At 42.5% G+C, this 21,186-nt stretch overlaps 1 protein-coding gene across 6 annotated transcripts in view; it reads right to left on the reverse strand.

Annotated features, from left to right (window-relative positions):
- The window catches only part of RNF38 (ring finger protein 38), an 81,563-nt gene that overhangs the window by 12,405 nt on the left and 47,972 nt on the right, over positions 1-21,186 (reverse strand). For 3 of the 6 annotated variants that reach the window (XM_028711527.2, XM_028711530.2, XM_028711529.2), the window contains exon 3: positions 1,485-1,678. In XM_028711527.2, the coding sequence (XP_028567360.2) occupies positions 1,485-1,678 (194 nt within the window). Of the gene's footprint in view, positions 1-1,484; positions 1,679-9,460; positions 9,527-10,775; positions 11,006-11,091; positions 11,116-21,186 lie in introns of those variants that run through there. The other 3 variants (XM_028711531.2, XM_028711533.2, XM_028711535.2) reach the window with 3 other exon arrangements.

The raw sequence follows: 21,186 nt of genomic DNA on the forward strand, positions 1-21,186 counted from the left end.
TGCAAACTTGTCGTCTTTTTGAGACTTCCTCTCACTGCTTTCTTCCTCTCCTCATAGCTCCCCAATTCCAGCTGTGGTGAGCTTTCCTTCTCCAATATTAAGACGGACTACCTAAGGACCATCTTCTCTTCAGAGGAGAAATCTAGCTTTCAAAAAAGTATTATTCTTTCCTGTTTTATTATATGGCTTTAACTGATGCTTATTTTCATGTAAGCCATTTTGTGAGATTCATCCTAAAACCAGCATATAAATATATCATAAACCACAGTGATAGCCAGTTATTGGTCAGCCCAAGACTGGCTTTCACATCAAAGACACAACAGTTGCATGAAACCTCACCAATGCTGTAGGACATGACATGAGCTCAGCAAAGGATAGATTTCATGTAATCTTTTAAGCCCATTACAGTGCAAGGAAAAGTCAGCCTGGGGCAATCTAAAACTGCTTCTACCACAGGATCATTCTTAAAATGGTGGGCTTTGATCATGGAGATGCGGGTTCAATTCCTTGATCATCTATGAATTCACGGAATGACCTTGGCCCAGTTGCTATTTCTCAGCCTAAACCTACATCAAAGGGTTGTGGCAATAAATGAATAATTCATATGTATGCTATACTGAGCTCCTTCGAGAAAGGATGAGATACAAACATGAAGGGGGGGGGATCTACACAGGTGAAAAAAACCCTGGTAACCCATTACTGGAAGCCCTACAAAGAGGATCCATTTTCATCAGTCTTTATAGCAAATGCTGTAAAGATGTCCTCAGTTTTGTCTCCAGTCATTAAGCAAAATAATAAATAAAAATAATGCATTTAAAGAAAAAATTAGGAGACAATCAATCATTTGTATGCTCCTGGAAACAGTACAATTTTAGCTCCATGAAGTTCACGACTCACACCACAACAAAATAAGCTCATACTACTAAGAGCAGCCGGACATGGTATATTCCTTTGGAGTTTTGTTCAGGTTTATTTTGCAGTTGGCATCTCTGTCAAGCTCTTTAGGTGATTTGGTGCAATTGTTAAGCCAAATGCTCCTCACTTCTATTGTGAAGACAAGGGGTGGATGGGAAACACAATGCATTCCTTGAAAGAAGATGAACATTTTTAAATACCCAATCTAGATATAACTAAACACGGGCAGTCAAAAACCAAAAAGAAGAAGCTTCTATTTACTAAGTAGTAGGCATCAGATCTCACAATACCAGTACAATAACGTGATAAGACTCGCTTGTCTGCAGTACAAAACACTACATTCTTGGTGTAGTTCTCATGACTTCCAGGACACTAGCACCCACAAACATGTACACCTGGAAGGTAGACACACCACTACCTCCTTAAATAACTATTTAATTAACTCTTAATAGTAATAAAACTTGATAGCTCAGAAAATGGCTGTTCAATTAAGACCTTGATATGTCAGCAGCTCCAATCCTCTGTCAGGAAGGCTGACTTCACAACCATTGTCCATCTATTCTACTTGCCTCCTTCTGTTGCGTGCAGGTGTGTTGCATCGTTCCCCTGAGAAGTGATGTTGGCTTGGTCGAGCTGAAGGAGGCTGCCTATTGGATGTCATCTCCCATGGTCGCATTGGCGGTGATGGGGCTGGTGATGCTGCTGTGTAGTCAAAGACTGAATGAGAAAGGCGCTGTCTCTTGGGACTTGGACTATCTTCACTCTGTGGGGCAAGGAGAAACAAAATAAATAAATCAAAAAGTAATGGGTAACTTAGAACGTCATTTATCAGAACAACCATTTCCAAAAAAAATAAAAATTAACTAGGCATTACACATTTCCAAAGAACAAATCGGAGATTAAATGTCTAGATGTTTCACAACTTCAGAAATATTGTAGTTTATTGCTCATATTCTCTCTAAACTTTTTCTCTTATGTCTGGGGGAAATGAAGAGAACAGAGTACAAACTGAGAACTGTTATAAGGGAATAACGGTTATGGTATACCCATTTTGAAATATGCTTGCTTATTAAACTTTCATGTCAATAGGCTCTAGGTTTGTGAATTCTTAAAAGAGCTACAGATAGATGGAGTTGCAGCTCAACAAATGCATTCACCACCCACTAGGTATGTGATTTACACTGCAGCCAAATTTTGGTCTGCTGAGCTAGCTTTGATAGGAGGAGTTTGGATTTGATATCCTGCTTTATCACTACCTGAAGGAGTCTCAAAGCAGCTAACATGCTCCTTTCCCTTCCTCCCCCACAACAAACACTCTGTGAGGTGAGTGGGGCTGAGAGACTTCAGAGAAGTGTGACTAGCCCAAGGTCACCCAGCAGCAGCATGTGGAGGAGCGGAGACGTGAACCCGGTTCACCAGATTACGAGTCTATTGCTCCTAATCACTACACCACACTGGCTTTTTTACAGTTACTTTTCTAATTCATATAGTATTTACAGCATCTAAGATGTATGTATTTAAATACAGTTTTCATTTATCTGAAAGATATTATCTTTGACAGGTCAGTGCAGCTTAAAAGACAAATACAGTACACAAATTATGGAAACAGAACACTACCCACCTTTAGGTTAATATACAGTTATGTACCTGTAAATGATGACTTTGTGGTGACTATGTGGGATGCCATTAATACGGCCCTTATTCATATTCAACTAGGCCCCCAAATCTGAAAGACCCCCCCCCACAGACCCTCTTGGTTGCTGAGATTAGCAGAGGAAGCCCTCGGTAGTTCCTCCTCCTCCTCCGTCAGAGGCTTGGGGGCTGGCAGCCTGGGAGAGGGCATTCTCTGCAGTGGCCAACAAGCTGTGGAACTCACTCCCCACAGAGGTCCATCTGGCTCCTTCATTACACAGCTTTTGCAGACAGCTGAAGACACACCTCTTTAACCCTGGCTTTTGAAACTTGGGGTGTATATTTATTTTGATGATTGTAACTTGTTTTAAACTGTTTTTAATATTGTGTTTTGATGTTGTCACCCACCCTAGGACCTTACAGTAAAGGCTGGGCAACAAATAAATAAATACTAGTGGGGCCGAGACCCACAAAGGGGTTGCATCCTGACCTGTGGATAGTTACAGTAACAGTTCCACTATCTATCTATCTATCTATCTATCTATCTATCTATCTATCTAGAGGTGGGCAAGCATAGAGTCCCATACTGCAAATTTGATAAGCTGGGTGACTACTGATTTCAGTTTACTTTATCAAAGCATGAGAAAATGCTCAAGTTTCATATATGCTATTGGAAACACTCCTCTACTGGCACAGCTCAGATACTATTTCAAGTTCCTGGTTGCCCACGAATTTCCAGCTCTGTGGTTCATACTGTCTAGGTGTCAAAACTGAGCTGTTCACAAATTAACGGAAAGCTACAATTAAACAAACTTTGGCTTTCTGGGAACAAGCATCCTGGTGCACACTTCTCAAATCAATGCCAACCCCTCTGTTGTGCCAGAAGGAAAGAAAGCGGAGTGCTGGCATCCTGTTACGTGCAAATCAGCACTTGGGTCCACAACTTTCCCCCTCGTTTTTCACATACTGGCTTTGTGAGACCCCCCTCAAGTGATGACTGCAAAAATGGTAATGGGGACTAACAAGCAACAGGAGATTTTGACACAAGAGTGGAGAGATGTTTGGTGAAGGCAGAAGGGCTAAGAAACACACAGATTGCCCAAGACTCGTGTCATCTTGATCACAAAGTTCCTCATTTTAAAAACAAATTTCATCTAAGTTACTTTCTCAAAGTTAGAAGACCATGAAATAGTAAATCTTATAGCTCATGTATAACACAATATTATGTATTATACCCAAGTTCAGTGGGACCTGCTCCTAGGAAAGTTTGCTTAAAATTGCAGCAACACCACTCGCTGTACAAGCACTGACATTATCACCACATTCGTATGAATTTCTTTGTAAGAAGAGATATCCAAATTAAAATCTGTATTAAAAAACCCCCTTAGCATTCATCAGAGAATGTGCACAAACCATTCCCATCGGAAGTAAGACACTTCATCATTTAATTTATGCTAGCTCTGTCTGGAGGCACTGATATATTTCCAATAATCAGTTCCTCACAACCTATCATACTATTAACAACAAAGCTTAAATTCAACCATGGGAAAAACCTAGATTGAAAAATAGTAAGATTAGTTTTACCAAAGTTTCTTTTATGATTATATACAATAAACTCACTGCAAATTACCAGATTTAGGGCATCTACACACTCCATGCTTTGTGTATTAAGTGCTGGATACCAACGGCTTTTGGAGTTGATGGGCACACTACACCCACTTTAATTCTAAATCAAAGTCTCCAATTCAGGACAAAATTTGGAACACCCCAGTGGTAATACTTCATTTGCAGTAACAGAAAGGAATTCAAGGAATTTCACTTGTTTCTAAGCCAAGCTCTCCCCCCCCCCAACTTAAAATCTGCTTTGATACAAAACAAAATCTGACCCATTCCAAACATCAAGCATTAATAAACCCAAGTCAAGCCCATGTCCTGCACCACTAAAACCCATGTATTTAAACAGCTAAAGCTTTTAAAAGACATGATATTTATGAAGGGAACAAATCACTGTGGACCAGAACAGCTGGGTGCTACTTGACTGCTGTCTCTCTCGCTCTCCAGGCTGGAGCTCCCCTCTTGGGTCACCCAACTGCCTGATAGTGCAGCAGATGCTATAAAAGTCAAACAATCCAGTCCTACTTATGCCCTTGGTTGTGCTTCCCTACTCCGTACAAGGACACAAACAATGCCTTCCTTCTATGGCTGCAGCCCCCTATTAAAGATTTTCAATACTGTCGAGCCAAAAAGAAATTAGTCTTTAGAGTGCAATATTTTCAACCAGAACTGCACACACTATCCACCCCCCTCCCCCAAGTCATTTCCGAACACTGGTGTGAACACAATGCTTACTCAAACTAATATTGAGTTAGTAAGTGCTCTAGGTCAACAACTTTCTCCACGAAGACTTAATATACACAAATAATTGCATCACCAGAAAAGACATTGGAGCAAAAATGCACCCTTGCTTCCCTTGTGCTGCATCCTACCCCTTGATGAAATCCATCTTATTTGTGAATATTTTGATTCTATAGATTTTAGAGACTTTGTAATAATTAAAGAATGCAATGCTTGCTTTATTAACAGAAAAATATGGCAATTATGCAATGCTTTGTGGCATAAATGCTACACCACACACACTGTCTTCTAACTTCAGCTTTCTCCCAGCTACCCATTGAAGCATCTATCCCTATATACTACTGACTTCTAAAAATGTGGCCCACCTCTTGTCATTGTATGAAAAACAGCCACCATATGCCAAAATATTATAAAAAGTGTGTGTGTGCATGCAAGACACATACAAGGAGGAGAAAAAAGTAGTAGACAGGAGATAAAGCAACTCTTTCTTTTGTATGTTTCCAAAGCAGCAATTTTATCATCAATTATTTGTTAAAGTAAGAACAATTAATATTTTAGACATATAAACACAAAATTTAAAAACAGCAGGATTAGGTATAAAATCAACATAAAAGCACCCCATAGTGGTGTTTCATAATATAAACATGTACCTAAAGAGAGGAAGAGAGCTTGATGGAGCGCCTGGGGAAAAGACTTTCATAGCGTAGTCACCAATTAAAAGGTTGTCTCTCTTTTACCTGCCAACCTAACCTTCACTAGCTATGGAACAGAAAGCAGGGCCTCTGAAGCTCAGTCGGGGTAGGTTCATGTGTGTGCAGTTGGTCCTTTGTACACTGTTTCTAGGCCTTTGGGGACTTTAAAACGGTAGAAAAAGCAATTTAAAATTAATTTTGGAAACTTATTGGCAACCAATGTGATTGATGCAGAATTTTTATAGCTTACATCAAACCTCCTTGCCCCTACTAGCAACTGGTGACTTTGTATGTTGGAACCAATCGGTTTCCAGACTACCTTTAAAAAGGCAGCACCATGTAGCCCAAACATTTCATCATTAAAGGTAAAGGTAAAGGTACCCCTGCCCGTACGGGCCAGTCTTGACAGACTCTGGGGTTGTGCGCCCATCTCACTCAAGAGGCCGGGGGCCAGCGCTGTCCGGAGACACTTCCGGGTCACGTGGCCAGCGTGACGAAGCTGCATCTGGCGAGCCAGCGCAGCACACGGAAACGCCGTTTACCTTCCCGCTAGTAAGCGGTCCCTATTTATCTACTTGCACCCGGGGGTGCTTTCGAACTGCTAGGTTGGCAGGCACTGGGACCGAACAACAGGAGCGCACCCCGCTGCGGGGATTCGAACCGCCGACCTTTCGATCGGCAAGCCCTAGGCGCTGAGGCTTTTACCCACAGCGCCACCCGCGTCCCCATTAAATACTTTTAAATCAGTAACATAAACAAGCAATTGTTCCATATCCATTCCCGCCCCCCAATTGGTCTAATTCAGATTTCCTATGTGAGGGGAAACCATAAAACAGAACCACCTTGGTTATATGCTGCGATTTAGTGGGCCACAAGGACATTTTTCCAACTTTATCATCAACAGCAATCCTTAGAGCCAGAATACTTGTGACAATATATGCAGCTGCAGCATTTGTTTAAGAATTATTTTTGGTCCAGATGCTCGTGCTGTCTTAGATCCTCCTTACGTGGCAATCCTATTTGAAATATTACAGTAAGGCATCTTGTGTAGTGTCCTTGTATGACTTCAAAATGTCTCAAAGAAGGTAATTCTTCAAAGGTACATGGACTATATGTTCAAAAGATTTTGGATTATACTTCTACGTTGTTTTTGGAACTCGATTTAGCTGCAAACCAGTACTTTAGCAACCTTGTTCAGGAAATAGCAAATCACTAGAAAATTGATTTTCCTTAGCAATTTAAATAATTTTTTATCTATTTATTTATTTATTTTTAAATCAAACTTTAAATAAACTGTCAACTTTAGATATCAGATTAAGGCTGCCACAAAACACATTAGGCACCAGTCAGTTTCTTCCCTAAAGTGATTTCATCTTAGAAATACAGGAGATATGGCACTAGAAAAGCTCACATATTATGGTATTGATCATTGGTTAGATCTCTCTGGCAAGATGTCTTAAGCTTCAGCAACAGAATGGTATGATCACTCTAATTTACACATTCAATTTTATGTTTTCCTCTGGCTGGGGCTTGTCTAAATGCAATTAAAGTTGGCCACCTAGGAGTTCTTTCATAGCTTAAAGGTTATGTGTTACTCAACCAGTCTCCAGATATATATCTCATTCTGGCATATCTAACGTATTTTACTTGTTTATGAAACAGTTGTGATTGGGAAGCGTGAGAAAATAAAAACATTTCAGGAGATAGTTTTTGTTTTCAAATGCAAGAACAGTGCAAGAAAACGTCCCTCCAATAATTTACTGTAGTTCGCCAATCTGTACAACTCAAATTGACTGAAAAATATAACACTGTATCCAACACAGTACCTGCATAACAGGTACCTCCTCTCCATCTCCTTGTGTGCCCTCCAAAAAACAACATCCCTGCTCTGGAGGGTTGGGGAACCCCCAGAACAGATTTGACGCTATGTGCAAGGCCACACAAAGAAAAGAGAGGTGTTCTTACACTCACAGGACTTCACTGACTACAGCCTCTTATTCTGTTATACTATTGGATAAATACAATAGGAGTCAAACTCTTCAAATAGCTAGTTTCCAGGTCTCCAGATGTATATAGGACAGGCAGTTATCAGGATATATGTGAACTGCACAGATCTGACATGGGTGCCAGGTTGTTTTGAATTAAGTTTTTCACAAATGAAGATACCCCCAAACAAGTAGTAGTGGTTCAAAAATGAATGAGCAAAAGTATTTGTTGCAGGTGGTTATACATCCCCAAGTACGGGGGGGGGGGGGGGGAAATGTTTTAGTTAAAACCCCAACATGTTCTTAATTACATGGAGTTGTATCCAACAATTGTGTGAATGGAAGACTCCTCACAGAACCAATCTTTCTCTCCCCTCCTCTCTGAGGACTCCTCTGAACAGAATGGCCTCAGTCATGAAGGGGAGGGGGAGGAATTGGTCAAATTTGCACAGGTATGTCTTGCATGAGGCTCCAGACAGAGGGGGATGGGATGGGAAGACCGCAGAGGGGACAGTGAACCACTGGATACAACAAATACTTTTTTATAGGTTCAGCAGTTCATAAGCTTTTAAAGAGAGTTCTGGATATCTAAAGTTATTATGCCTCTCAAGTAACCTCTCTTTCTCACAAATATATATTTATGTACACTAAATGTGTGTACACTTTTATTTCTACTCATTTAGAATTTCTTTCCAGGTGCAAAGACTTGCATGTATGCATTTTAAACAATAAAACAATGCATATAGAACAGAAAAGCAACCATCTTTCTCACAATGGCCCACAATATACTTCAAAGAGTGACCTAGTGTATAGGTAAAAGGTAAAGTATATATAAGTGTATAGACTTAGTGTACATATGTAACACATTGCAATAGTCTAAACTTGAAGTTACCAGAGTGTAGACAACAGAAGTTAGGCTGTCCCTGTCCAGATGAGGGTTCACCTGGGCCACCAGACAAGCTTATGGAAGGCATTCCACATCACTGAAAGCACTTCAGTCTCAAGTGACAGTAATTGATCCAAAAGTACCTCCAAGCTAGATACCTGCTCCTCCTTCAGAGAACACGCAATGTTATCCAGATTATGCCACACCCCACGCATCCAGTCTAGGGAACCACGCACTAACAGTGCCTCAGTTGTGTCTGGATTAAGCTTCAGATTATTGGCTCTCATCGCGCCCTTTACTGAGGCAAGGTATCATCAACCTAGCACATCCACTGCCACACCTGCGCATGCAAAAGGGAGAGTTGTGTGTCATCAGCACATTGCTGACAATGCACTCCCCAAAGTCCAGATGATCCTCGCTCAGCAGTTTCATGTAGATGTTGAACAGCATAGGAGTAAAATCAAACACTGCAGAACCCCACACTGAAGGCTCTATGGGCCCCAAAAATATTCCCCAAGCACCACTTTTGGAGAATGACCATCCGAGCAGAAATGGAACAACAAAGAGTGGTGCTGCCCACTCCTAATTTGGACAACCACTCCAGAAGAATGCCATGCTCAAAAGTATTGAAAGCAACTGAGATATCAAGGAGAATTAACAGGGCCATAGTTCCCCCGCCTCTCTCCCAACAAAGGTAATTTTGAAATATTTTTTTTAACCATACGATGTAAGAGAAACTGCACAACTCACATTGGCACCATTCTTGAAAGAATGGCAAACACTCCTGTTTACCAAAATGTACACCTCCAGATCTGCCCTACTTGTACTATCTACACTAATCATGCACAACTATGGAAACAAGTGGACTAATTTTACACAAGTATGCAATGTGTCTTCAGGAAAACTGCTAAGTATGCAATTAAAGAAATTGTATAGCTTTTCAATAATCCATGTAGACACTGTCATACAATTCCTTACACTGCTGTCACACCAACCTTTCTTTTCATTCTTCACTGAACACTTTTTCCTCTCCCTTCCAATGTTTTCTCTGTCCACTCCACCTATTTCAGAAGAACAACATATAAATGCTTTTTGTACCTGGACTAACACTGCTTCTTAAAAAGGTAGAACAAGTTAACAAATGTGAAGGGTGCATTAATCGCAAGTTCTTCACAAAAAACATCTCACCACACTTAATTCTTTACATGTTTATTCTCAAAGCACTTGAAAATAGCAGCAACAACTTTGGGGAGGTGGAGTAAAGAATGGAGGATATAACAGTAATTAGAATAAACTCATTTATATAAAAGGATATCCCTACAGCACTAACAAAATCTCTTGTGACACAATACTAGGAAAAATGTTTTGCAGCTATATTATAAGCATCATTCAGCACTAGCAAATACTGATTCTAATGATTTACTACACTACCCCATATGTGGCCACTGTGGCTTAGTTTGCCATGCTCCTTTGTACAAACTCTTTTAGTAACACGATTATCTATATTTGGTCAATTTATAGGAAATCTGTTCCAAAGAAAGATGACTGGGTTAACTTCTAAGCACTTAGAAGCCATTCACTTATCCCTCAGAAGTCACCTACAACTAAAAGGTAAGCACAACAGTGCAGTTTTCCTTGCCTCTTCCTCCTCCCCTGCTTGAGCAGATGACAAGTTCCATAGGGCAAGGAAGGGGGTGTGCTGATTAAATTGCCCTATAAAACACTCTGCTCATTTACATTTTAAATAATATATAAATTAAAACAAAGGCAAATGGATAGGGTGTTTCATTTAAAAATCAATATGCCCTCTGCAAACACATAACAATGCACAATAGAGGGTTGTTGATAGTTGGGTAGGAGACACAAGGGGCAAGACTCGTTTTCCACTCGGGAAAGTGGTGGTGGTGGTGGTGGTGGGGAAATCAAAGCAAGCACACACCCCTCCCCACAGCCATTTGGGGCCACAGCTTTCAGTGGGTCCTGCCGCCCTTTATTCATAGTGCAATTTTGGATCCAGCGCGTCCCATTTTTGCTGTTGCTTCCTTTTGCTAATTTACCTATCGGTAAACGCGTCAGCCGCCCACCCGTGCATCGGGCGGGAAAGCCCCTCAGAGGTTAGCAGCGTCTTGCAGACAGCTCCCCCCCCCCCCCAGCCGGGATTGTTTCGGAAAAGAGCGTATCATCCCTTCCCGGATCCGCCTGTAAGCCAGGAAGGGCAGATCCTGATGGAATGGAGCCGAACTGGGGGCGGGAGGGGAGAGAGGTAAACCGATCCCAGATTTCTCGCTCTCCCCACGCAGGCACAGGTACCTGAGCGGAGCCAGCAGGAAACTCCTCCGGTCTGGGGGCGGCGGCGGCCACCGCTGGCAGCAGCAGCAGCAGCAGGCCCGGGCTTCCCTCCACACCAGCACCACCTCCTTCTCCTCCGCCCCCTGCAATGGCTTCCGGGATAATCAGCGGGACTCCATCCGCCCATCACAAGCAGGGAGGACCCGGCCGCCGCGGCGCCGCCGCCGCCAGCACTCCCGGAGCCGTCCCCTCCCGCCGCCGCCGCCGCCACCTCCGCCGCCGCCGCGCTCCATGATGCTCCAGCCCCGCCCCCTCCCTCTGGAACCCCTCCACCTACCATTCGGCCAGCAGGGATACAGTGACGTCACCTGAATTGACTTCCCGGCTTACCAATCGCGGTTGCCAAGCTGCCCAGCCCGCCCGCGAGCCCTCGGGCTCCGCCTCCTTTTTCCCCTCTCTCTCTCTCCCCCCCCCCCGCCCGCCCGCGTCTTCCTTTGTTTTAGCTCAGTTACGCGGAGACCACCGCACAGGGTAGGTCTGCTTTACGTCAACGCGATGACGCAGGCAACGACGACACGCACGCGCTGTATGTAAATAAAAAAAACAAGTTGTTTTTTTTTTGCGGCGCCTGCGCACGTGGTTACAGAACAGCCCTTCCTGTATCGGCTCTTTCCTTTAAGGGAGGCGGAGCCGAGGCCGCTTTTTAGTTTCAATTTGTAGCTGCCGCTTCCTCGCACCAGTTCCCTGCTGGGCCCACTTTCTGCTTGGGCTGCGAGTACAGCAGTCCCCCTTCTTCCAGATGGAGCCCCCACGTCGACAGCAGTATGTTGTTGTTGTCGTTTAGTCGTGTCCGACTCTTCGTGACCCCCTGGACCAGAGCACGCCAGGCACTCCTGTCTTCCACTGCCTCCCGCAGTTTGGTCAAACTCATACTGGTAGCTTCGAGAACACTGTCCCACCATCTCGTCCTCTGTCGTCCCCTTCTCCTTGTGCCCTCCATCTTTCCCAACATCAGGGTCTTTTCCAGGGAGTCTTCTCATCTCATGGCCAAAGTCTTGGAGCCTCAGCTTCATGATCTGTCCTTCCAGTGAGCACTCAGGGCTGATTTCTCTAAGAATGAAGAGGTTTTATCTTCTTGCAGCCCATGGGACTCTCAAGAGTCTCCTCCAGCACCACAATTCAAAAGCATCAATTCTTTGGCGATCAGCCTTCTTTATGGTCCAGCTCTCAGTTCCATACATCACTACTGGGAAAACCATAGCTTTTACTATACAGACCTTTGTTGGCAAGGTGATGTCTCTGCTTTTTAAGATGCTGTTTAGGTTTGTCATTGCTTTTCTCCCAAGAAGCAGGTGTCTTTTAATTTCGTGGCTGCTGTCACCATCTGCAGTGATCATGGAGCCCAAGAAAGTAAAATCTCTCATTGCCTCCATTTCTTCCCCTTCTATTTGCCAGCAATGTAGCTTTGAGTTAACAGCTGCTGGAAGACGGACAACGAGGGCTGCTTCCTTCGTGGGCTGTTTTCTGAGCAGGCAGGAGGCGGCTGACTGGAAACATGAACCTTTTGCCTTAAGAGGCGAGCGTTGAAATCTAAGCGGAGGGAGCAGTAAACTCTGCCTTAAGTCTCAAAAACCGAATTTTAAAAAGGCTATAGTGCAGTAGTACACGGTAATTCTCAGTCTTTACAGTAAATATGAAAAGGGGGGAAGAGAAAGAGAGACCTTGACAGTGCGACAATGAGAGCTGCTTAAAGTGATAAATCCAGAATTCAAGAGAGCAACCCCCCAGCTCTGTTTAGCCCCCAAAAACTTGCCTCACGCTTCAAAACACCAGAACATCCTACCAATCTGATTAAGGTACCCCTGCCCGTACGGGCCAGTCTTGACAGACTCTAGGGTTGTGCGCCCATCTCACTCAACAGGCCGGGGGCCAGCGCTGTCCGGAGACACTTCCGGGTCACATGGCCAGCGTAACATCGCTGCTCTGGCAAGCCAGAGCCGCACACGGAAACGCCGTTTACCTTCCCGCTAGTAAGCGGTCCCTATTTATCTACTTGCACCCGGGAGTGCTTTCGAACTGCTAGGTTGGCAGGCGCTGGGACTGAACAACAGGAGCGCACCCCGCCGCGGGGATTCGAACCGCCGACCTTTCGATCGGCAAGCCCTAGGCACTGAGGCTTTTACCCACAGCGCCACCCGCGTCCCACCAATCTGATTAGGCAACCGATTAAATAAACATAGGGCAAACTGTCTTAATGGGAAGGCAAAAACAAACAAAAACAAAACCATCTGCTTTTATAGTACAGTAATTACTATCAAAATGTGGCAGGCCAATTTCAGAATTTATTTCCTCATTGGGTAGACCTAGATTAGCAACTGTTGCTAAGCCTAGCACCATATTTTGACAGGCAAAGATTCCCAAAGCGATTTTTCCCCCTTTCAAAAAGTTATTAGAAAGAGACTTTCCCTTGTTGGGCAGGTGCATCAGAAAGACACTAGGGTAATACGGCCAATAGCAATTCCAACAAGCTTTAAGGTTCATTCAAATACAGCAAGCCAAGGGTGGTGGTACATGATCATAGACTGGCTTTAACTAGCTTCACATGGACTGGCTACTTATAATAATAATAATAATAATTTTTATTTATACACTGCCCTCCCCAGCCAAGGCCGGGCTCAGGGTGGCTAACAAGCAATAATAAAAACAAGTTAAATGAATACAACTTAAAAACAAGATTAAAATACAACATTAAAATACTGAAACATTAAAATATTAAAATGCAGCCTCATCACAGGAGGAGAAAGGAAAAAGAAAGAGGGGGGAGGGAATCAAATTGGCTCCAAGCCAAAGGCCAGGCGGAACAACTCTGTCTTACAGCCCTGCAGAAAGAAATCAGTTCCTGCAGAGATATGTGTTCCAACACTGACGAAGAGATAAAAATTTCTGGGTATCTTAAGTGACTGAGCCCTAGAACAGTGGTCCTGGTACTGACCCGAGGGGCAACAACCTGGATTTCTACTTGAGTGGTGCCCAAGACCTGGTGTGAGATATAAGTGCTCTCAAACCAACTGGGAGCCATTACCATTGTGCTACTAAATTAAATATACATATAAATGGCCAATTGAAAAAATAATAATTCAACACAGCCACATTTGACTCCAAAAATGAGGGTACTAGTAAAATCACAGGAGAATAATTACACACACACACACACACACACACACACACTTTATACCCCGCCCTCCCTGGCCAGGACCAGGCTCAGGACGGCTAACATCAAAATATACAATACACCAAGTGCTCACTAGGCCCAACTATCTGTGCTGGTCCCATTTGAGCTTTGGGGAATAGTTAGGGAGGCCACTTTCATGCAGGGTCTTATAAAAAGAGAGGAGTCAGACTGAAGAAAAGAGAAATATACTTTTCCATTTCCCTTCCTGCAATACTTTCCTCCACTGAGCTAGGATCAGCCAATCACTTTGGCTGACAATAGTATGCCTGTCTATTTTTCGTAGTACTTTGGCTGCTGTATTTGCTTCCCAGCTGCATTTTTAAAGCTCAACCTCAAGGCTAATTAATCAGCAATTTTTAATCAGCAATTTTCACAGTGACATTATTTTATGCAAATAAGTAGTGGTGGCTGTGGCTGCCCCCTCCAAGAGAGGCACCAATACAAAACTCATGAGGATACAAGGCTGATGACAGATCGAAAGCAGTGAAGTGCAAACAACACCACCACCACCACACAATGGGGGAGTTGAAAGGGGATAGATTTTTTTAAAGCAAGTTTCCCAATTTGACTTAAAGGCTTGGATGTTTCACTTGATTTTAATAGAATGAAAATGTATATAGATATAACATAGGTCAAAAGACTGAGCGCTCAAACATTACAAAAGAACAGATTTGTTCAACATTGCTCCAAAAAACAAACCAAGAATCATATATATTGTATCTTTAACTAAGACCACAGAGTTATGAAATTATATGTTTCAATAACAACCATAATTGGGACTGGGGAGAGGCAGAGTAGCAGATCCACCACAACATCCCAAGCCCTTCTGGCTCACACCAGTGAGGGCAAAAAATGGTGGGTGGTGGTTGCTCTGATCTTTCTTTCTTTCTTTCTTTCTTTCTTTCTTTCTTTCTTTCTTTCTTTCTTTCTTTCTTTCTTTTCCAGCTTCATGGATCCATGGGGCTTTGGCAGGAGCATACGTAGGGATTGGTTAGGTTGGCCCCCACTAAGGGCCCAGGCAGGCACATGAATTGTGCCTTTCTACTCTGGCTTGGAGTGGCTAGGACTCCACCCATCTGTGTGTTCTGGGGCCACTCCTCTGCTTCTCTGAGTGGCCAGGCAAAGAACGCAGGCTCTTCCAGGCACCTCAGCAGAGGAATCTGGCTGCTGGCATGGGCTGCCACAGGAAGGCAGATAGACCAATGGAGGAGGAGAGGGAGGCGGAGCAGAACGGAGCCAACCCCAATGCCCACAGAGGAAGTCACTGGTGGAGTGCAATAGACAAAAAAACCACCTTTTTTTGTTTGTTTCTTGTCCATGGTCTCTCTTGGCTTCAGAGGTGCCAATACAGCTCCTTGCCAAGGATGCAAAGGAGCCTAGGTACGCTTTTAGTTGCCTGCCCACGCTTCCTATTGCCAGCAGTAGCCTTCCACCTGCCTGGGCAAAGCTGAAGCCTCCATGGCAGTAGAGCCCTTGCAGTTGACAGAAACACCTCCCTGCCAAAAGAGAAGCCACCTCTTCTACCAGCCATGAAGCATAGAAGATTGTGCATTGAAAATGTACAAACACACAAATACTTCTTTGCCCCACCAACTCACTCAAGTCAAAGGGACATCAAAATTGCTGCCGTAATTCCACAAGAGAAAACCTAGTACACAAGTAGTCAAAAATTACAGTAGCAATTTTAATACGCCTAAAAAAATTGGGACGTTTTATGTAACTGCTGAAACATGTGGCACAAAGCATACCTCATAATAGCAGCCACACTAGAGCAGAGAGCAAGCCAAAAATACCAGGATAGGAGCCTGGATTTTGTTGGCAGCTGCAACAGAACATGGCATTATCTAATGCTACTGCCAGTCACCATGGGAACCACAGGCAGCTATATTAGTTCAGGTGGAAATAAGTTGTAGTGGATAGCATAGACTGGGAAAGACCAGAAGTCAAGAAGATCAGAGCAGACGTTGCTGCACTGTGGCAGTGGTGTGAAAAAGCCAGGGAAGTTCTCCCCTTGATTAAACACCAACCTAGTGCATGGGGGCGTGTTCCACTGGTAATTTTTCATAATTAATTCAGAAATATTTAGGATTGTTCCAGATGTGGATGATTATCAGGTAGGCAGGCACATGTGTGTATGCACACATTACGCCATGTCAGCAAGCAGTTTCATTGGTAAATTTGTACTTGCCCTATCAAGTGCAAATCTGTGACAAGGGTATTTTATTACTATTATGTATGTAAATTATGTAGCCAGTCACAAAACACTGCCTAAAGAAAGGGAGGCCTTTCTTTTTTAAAAGCACGCTTTCTACTTCAGTCTAACAGGACCAAAATAATAACTAGCTCTAAAAGGAATGCAGCAAGAAGCAGTTTGAGAGAAAAGGAAAAACATAAAAAGATGATAATATACATTGGGGTCAGAGAACAGTGAAGAATGTTGAGGAGGAGTTTTTTGTATAATTTTTCAGCTGTAAAGTTGTGCCTGTGGTTTTTCAACGCTTTACTTTCAAATGCTTTACTTTCAGAGTCCACGCTACACAATGAGTTTCCCGCTAAGGCATGTTCTAGGTTGCATGCTCAGCTGACATATCTTTCAGGCCTCAGCATCACCAAAGATCAACTGAGTGCATGGCATAACACACACACACACACACACACACACACACACACACACACACACACACGACTGATGGTGGGCAGGCAAATGATCTCCTAAGTCACCTCATCATTTCTGATCTCATTTAGGAGCTTCTAAAGAATCACAGGGTTTCCTGGAAAACATTTTGTGAACTAAATGAATTAAAGGCACACTGATTTTGTCTGATCTGGATTCTGTGTTTAGATAGCTCTCCGTGCCATCTTCAGTCATTTAATCAGCCCCTGCTTTGTCTTCCTTCTGCGCATGAAGTGCAAACTGTTGCAGCTAGAAGCAATCAATATACATTTCCCCCAATGCTATGGGCATGATCTCTCCCAAAGAGGTGTAGCTCCCACTCTATATATTAGCCTTTGGGAAGGGTTGCAAAGCACATCTATTCTGTTTGGCTTTTGGCTTGCTCTCCCACATGCCCCCCCCCCCCCGAGTTGCTGTCTATTCTGTATTTTCATTTTTGTTTTAATTGTGTAAACCAACTTAAGCTTCAAAACAGCAGCTGAGAAATGTTTTAAAATAAAATATAGTGTATGTGTGTTACAGCAGAATAATGCAACCACTGACAACATTTCTTTTTTATATGCGATATACACTTACTTCTGCCTGATGTAAAAAAATACACAAAATGCAGTTTCACTAGCCCTATAAAATTATTTCCTATCTGGTCTTACCTCCGGGGAACATTACCAAACAGCATTTTTGCAACTTCCTTGCCTTTTAGAAAGCAATGAAACCTGCCTCTCTGGCACAGAAATGTCATTTAATTTTAAAAAAGATACGCACACCAGTATTTTCATTTACAGGTTCCAAGTTATTTTATGGAGCAATAATAGTTCAGTTCTGTAGTGTGCTGAAATGTCAGAACTCTTAAGTCAAGTGAATATACACAGTGCTGGAAGCTACAGTTCTTAGGAGAGATGCTCATTTCCCAAGCCTTTTGTCATAGACCCCCCCAAGCAGTCTCCCCTCCCTTTGCAAGCTTTGAAGGGGTACATTAACAAAAACACAAAATCCGTTTTAGCAAAGTTCTTCTTCAACCTATCCTGTAGTTTTAGGAATCATACATCAGAAGAATGCAGGAAAAGAAAAAAACTATCACTACTGGAAGCTAGATTATAGGCTTTCATAAATCATACTGACTGTGCTCCTTCCTGAATCAAAGTAAAGTATTTTAAGTGTGGAAAATATTTAGGCAGTGACACATTTCAATTTCCAGATAGTGCTGTTTTCCTCCTAAATATCAGGGGAAAGTTCCAAACAATACTTATATTAATTTATAGTTCAATAAGTCTTCCAAGAGCTTTTTTTGAAGCACTGGGCATCACTAATCCAAATTAAAATGGACAGTTTGGTTGACTTTGATAAAGTAACAATAGAACCACAAACTATCCTTGAGAGAAATAGGTCCCAAGTAATATCATAATTAAAACTAGGCACCCTTTACCAAGAAATCAATATTAATAATCCTTCAATCAGTTCCATGCTAATAAGAGGCTCTAAAATATCAACTAAAAAGTAAAAACTTTTGGGGAAAAGCACAGAATTAGAGTAAAGTACAACAATGAAACTCACTGGAGCATGCTCAAATCAAGGTGCCACAATAGAAGATCTTCAGAGTTGTCATGGAAATAGAAAGGATAGGGATGAAGAGGTGGCTATAAAAACCAGAACTTAAAATATTAAAGGGCAAAGTTGGTAGACAACACAAAATAAGGAAAAAATGAAGAGAAACTAAAAAGAAAGAATATTTGTATGTTGTTGTTTTTTTACTTCACAGGAGTAAGAACATTCTGCAGAGCAGTCATCTAGCACAGTAATGGAAGGAAGAAAGCAGGATAAATCAGATTCTATTGTTATTGAATTGCCTTTAAAATGCAGTTATATTTGTGCCTTTCTAGGCTCTGCCTCTGTATGATCTGTAGAATATGTTGCAGAGCTTTCCAAATCTAGAAATATATTCAAATAAATTCACCTAACTTTCTAAATCCACTAGTCTAAATTCACCATCACCATCTTTTCCCCCTGTGTTCCAGAGCAGCCCTATACCTGTTGCCTTTAATCAACTCTAGTTTATCTAGCATAATACCTGTCAGTACATAACAATTCGCATGGGTAAGGCGACTGAAGGGATGTTGCTAGTGAGCTGCAAGATGTTTAAATATGGTAAATTCTAATTAAATAAACTGATAGGTAAGCGTCTCTTTAACAGAAAGCACACTTTACTGTGGAGAATCCAGGAAGTGAAGCACAAATCAAAGAGAATCAGTGATAAGATGCGGGGTGGGGCTGGGCACACTTCAGCTTTAGACACTATTTTCAGTGAAAACACTCTGCAGGAAATTTTGTGTTGTTGATGCCACAAATAGAAAATAACTAATGACTGGATTTAAAACAAAGGTTAGTCAAAATAAGTGAGAAGGGAGCTGCAAACTGGAAAACGCTTAAAATAGCACATTAAAAATGTTACATGTGAAGTCACGATCACACTAAGAAACTGAAGGCAATACTCAGAAGTGAAGTTTTACTGTCACCTGTTTTGCTTGATGCACTTAAAGCAGCAGTTTTTCAAACCTCTTTTTTTATTACAGTAGACATGTTCAGATATACTGGCTCCTAAAGCCCAAGCAGATTTCAGCTAGAAAACATGCACAAAGTCTTGAAGAATCAGTGGTACTCTTAAAAGATTCAGATGAGTATCAGTGATGCTTCAGACATATATTCTCCTAAGGCCACACATTAAAAGCCTAATTCTTGCTTTTTGCTGATCTCAGATCATATCTATATGTCTTCCTAACAATAAGAGATCTATTTATCCATTAGCAGCTGGGTGACTATCTCATGACCAAACCACATGGGTGGGTGCAATCACATATCTTTCCTATGGAATCAGCAGTGAATGTCTATGCACACACACACACCACCACCACCAGTGTCCAAGTGAAAGAGAAATCAATAAATTTAAGTGGAAATATGAGGACTGATGTTATTCAAAACTCTTTTGCCATGTGTTTTACATTCTAGACCCTGGTTTACAACAAATGAATTCCATACTGATATGAAAAGGCATTTATAAATAGATGACCAGGACTTGTACCTCCTATTCATTCTTCTTTCTAAAACCTAGTCTAACTGTGGCCAGTTTCCACACAAAATGTGATGTGAGAACAACTATATCAAGCACCCTCCCTAAAGACAACAAAATGCCACCATCGCTAATGGAGGACAAATGCTACTTCAACTGCTCTTAAAACCAAAGATGAAATTTTAAAAAAGGAAAAGGTGAAATAATGCATATTAGCATATTTAAAAACAAGGCACAAAAAGTGCAAACGCAAAAGCATCACTTCTCAAATAGTAATTTCTTTTAAGTACAGGGGTGCCCCGCAAGACGAATGCCTCGCAAGACGGAAAACCCGCTAGACGAAAAGGTTTTCCGTTTTGGAGGTGCTTCGCAAAACGAATTTCCTATGGGCTTGCTTTGCAAGACGAAAATGTCTTGCGAGTTCCTGCAGGGTTTTTTTCCTCCCCCCCCCCTTCCCAAGCCGCTAAGCCACTTATCAGCTGATCCACTTATCAGCTGATCGCTAAGCCGCTTATCAGCTGATCCGCTAAGCCGCTTAACAGCTGATCCACCAAGTCCGCTAAGCCGCTTATCAGCTGATCCGCTAAGCCCGCTAAGCTGCTAATAGCGCTAAGCCGCTAATGGGCTTGCTTCGCAAGACGAAAAAACCGCAAGACGAAGAGACTCGCGGAACGGATTCTTTTCGTCTTGCGAGGCACCACTGTACTTATATTGTATGTGATTATTCAGGTGTGCTTTCCATGCACCTCTCTCTCCCTGCAGCCAACTATTTTCCTCATTTTACAACTGGGCAACTAAAGCAGAGAAAGCAATCCCTCCTCACAAAGTTACCCTATTCATCACTAAGCTAAGATCTGAACCCTCTTTCGGTTCTGTCATGAGATTCCTTGGACCCACAGTACTCAATTTCCCCCCAAAGTGATTTCATAGCTTCTGGGACCTCTACCCCTGCTCCAACCTGAGAGAACTGTCACCTTCCCTATCCACCAGAAGAACTTGAATGGCAAGCAGTGGGGGAAGGTAGCTACCACATCCTCTTAAAGTCCTTAGCTCAGAAGCAAGTACATTTCCCCTCTCCCTTGAATGGTTGAGTGGAAGAGACGCACAGAATAATATTTACAGCTCTAAATGAGAAGCTTCTCAACTTCAGATTTTGCTGTACAGATAATCCAAGGTGACTAAGAACAAGACCATTTCATCTGTCATAGCCTGAAGTAGCCAGAAGAGCTGGTGAAAGAACCTTCTCATCCTAGGTCCAGGGTGTGGGAAGGGAGACACCTATGCAGTTTATCCTCTCTACTGCTTCCAAGTTGCGACGAGCTTATAGAGGCATACAATTTTCTCCTGTGACTGACATATTCAATAGTTTGTAGTTGTTTTCTCCTTCCTGTGAAGCTCAGGAAACCATGGAAATTAGTCCTATAATCTGAGAAGTGTGCATTAACTTATAATCTGAAAAGAGCTC

This window comes from Podarcis muralis, chromosome 17, assembly GCF_964188315.1.
Source record: "Podarcis muralis chromosome 17, rPodMur119.hap1.1, whole genome shotgun sequence".
In the NCBI taxonomy this organism is placed as follows: Eukaryota; Metazoa; Chordata; class Lepidosauria; order Squamata; family Lacertidae; genus Podarcis; species Podarcis muralis.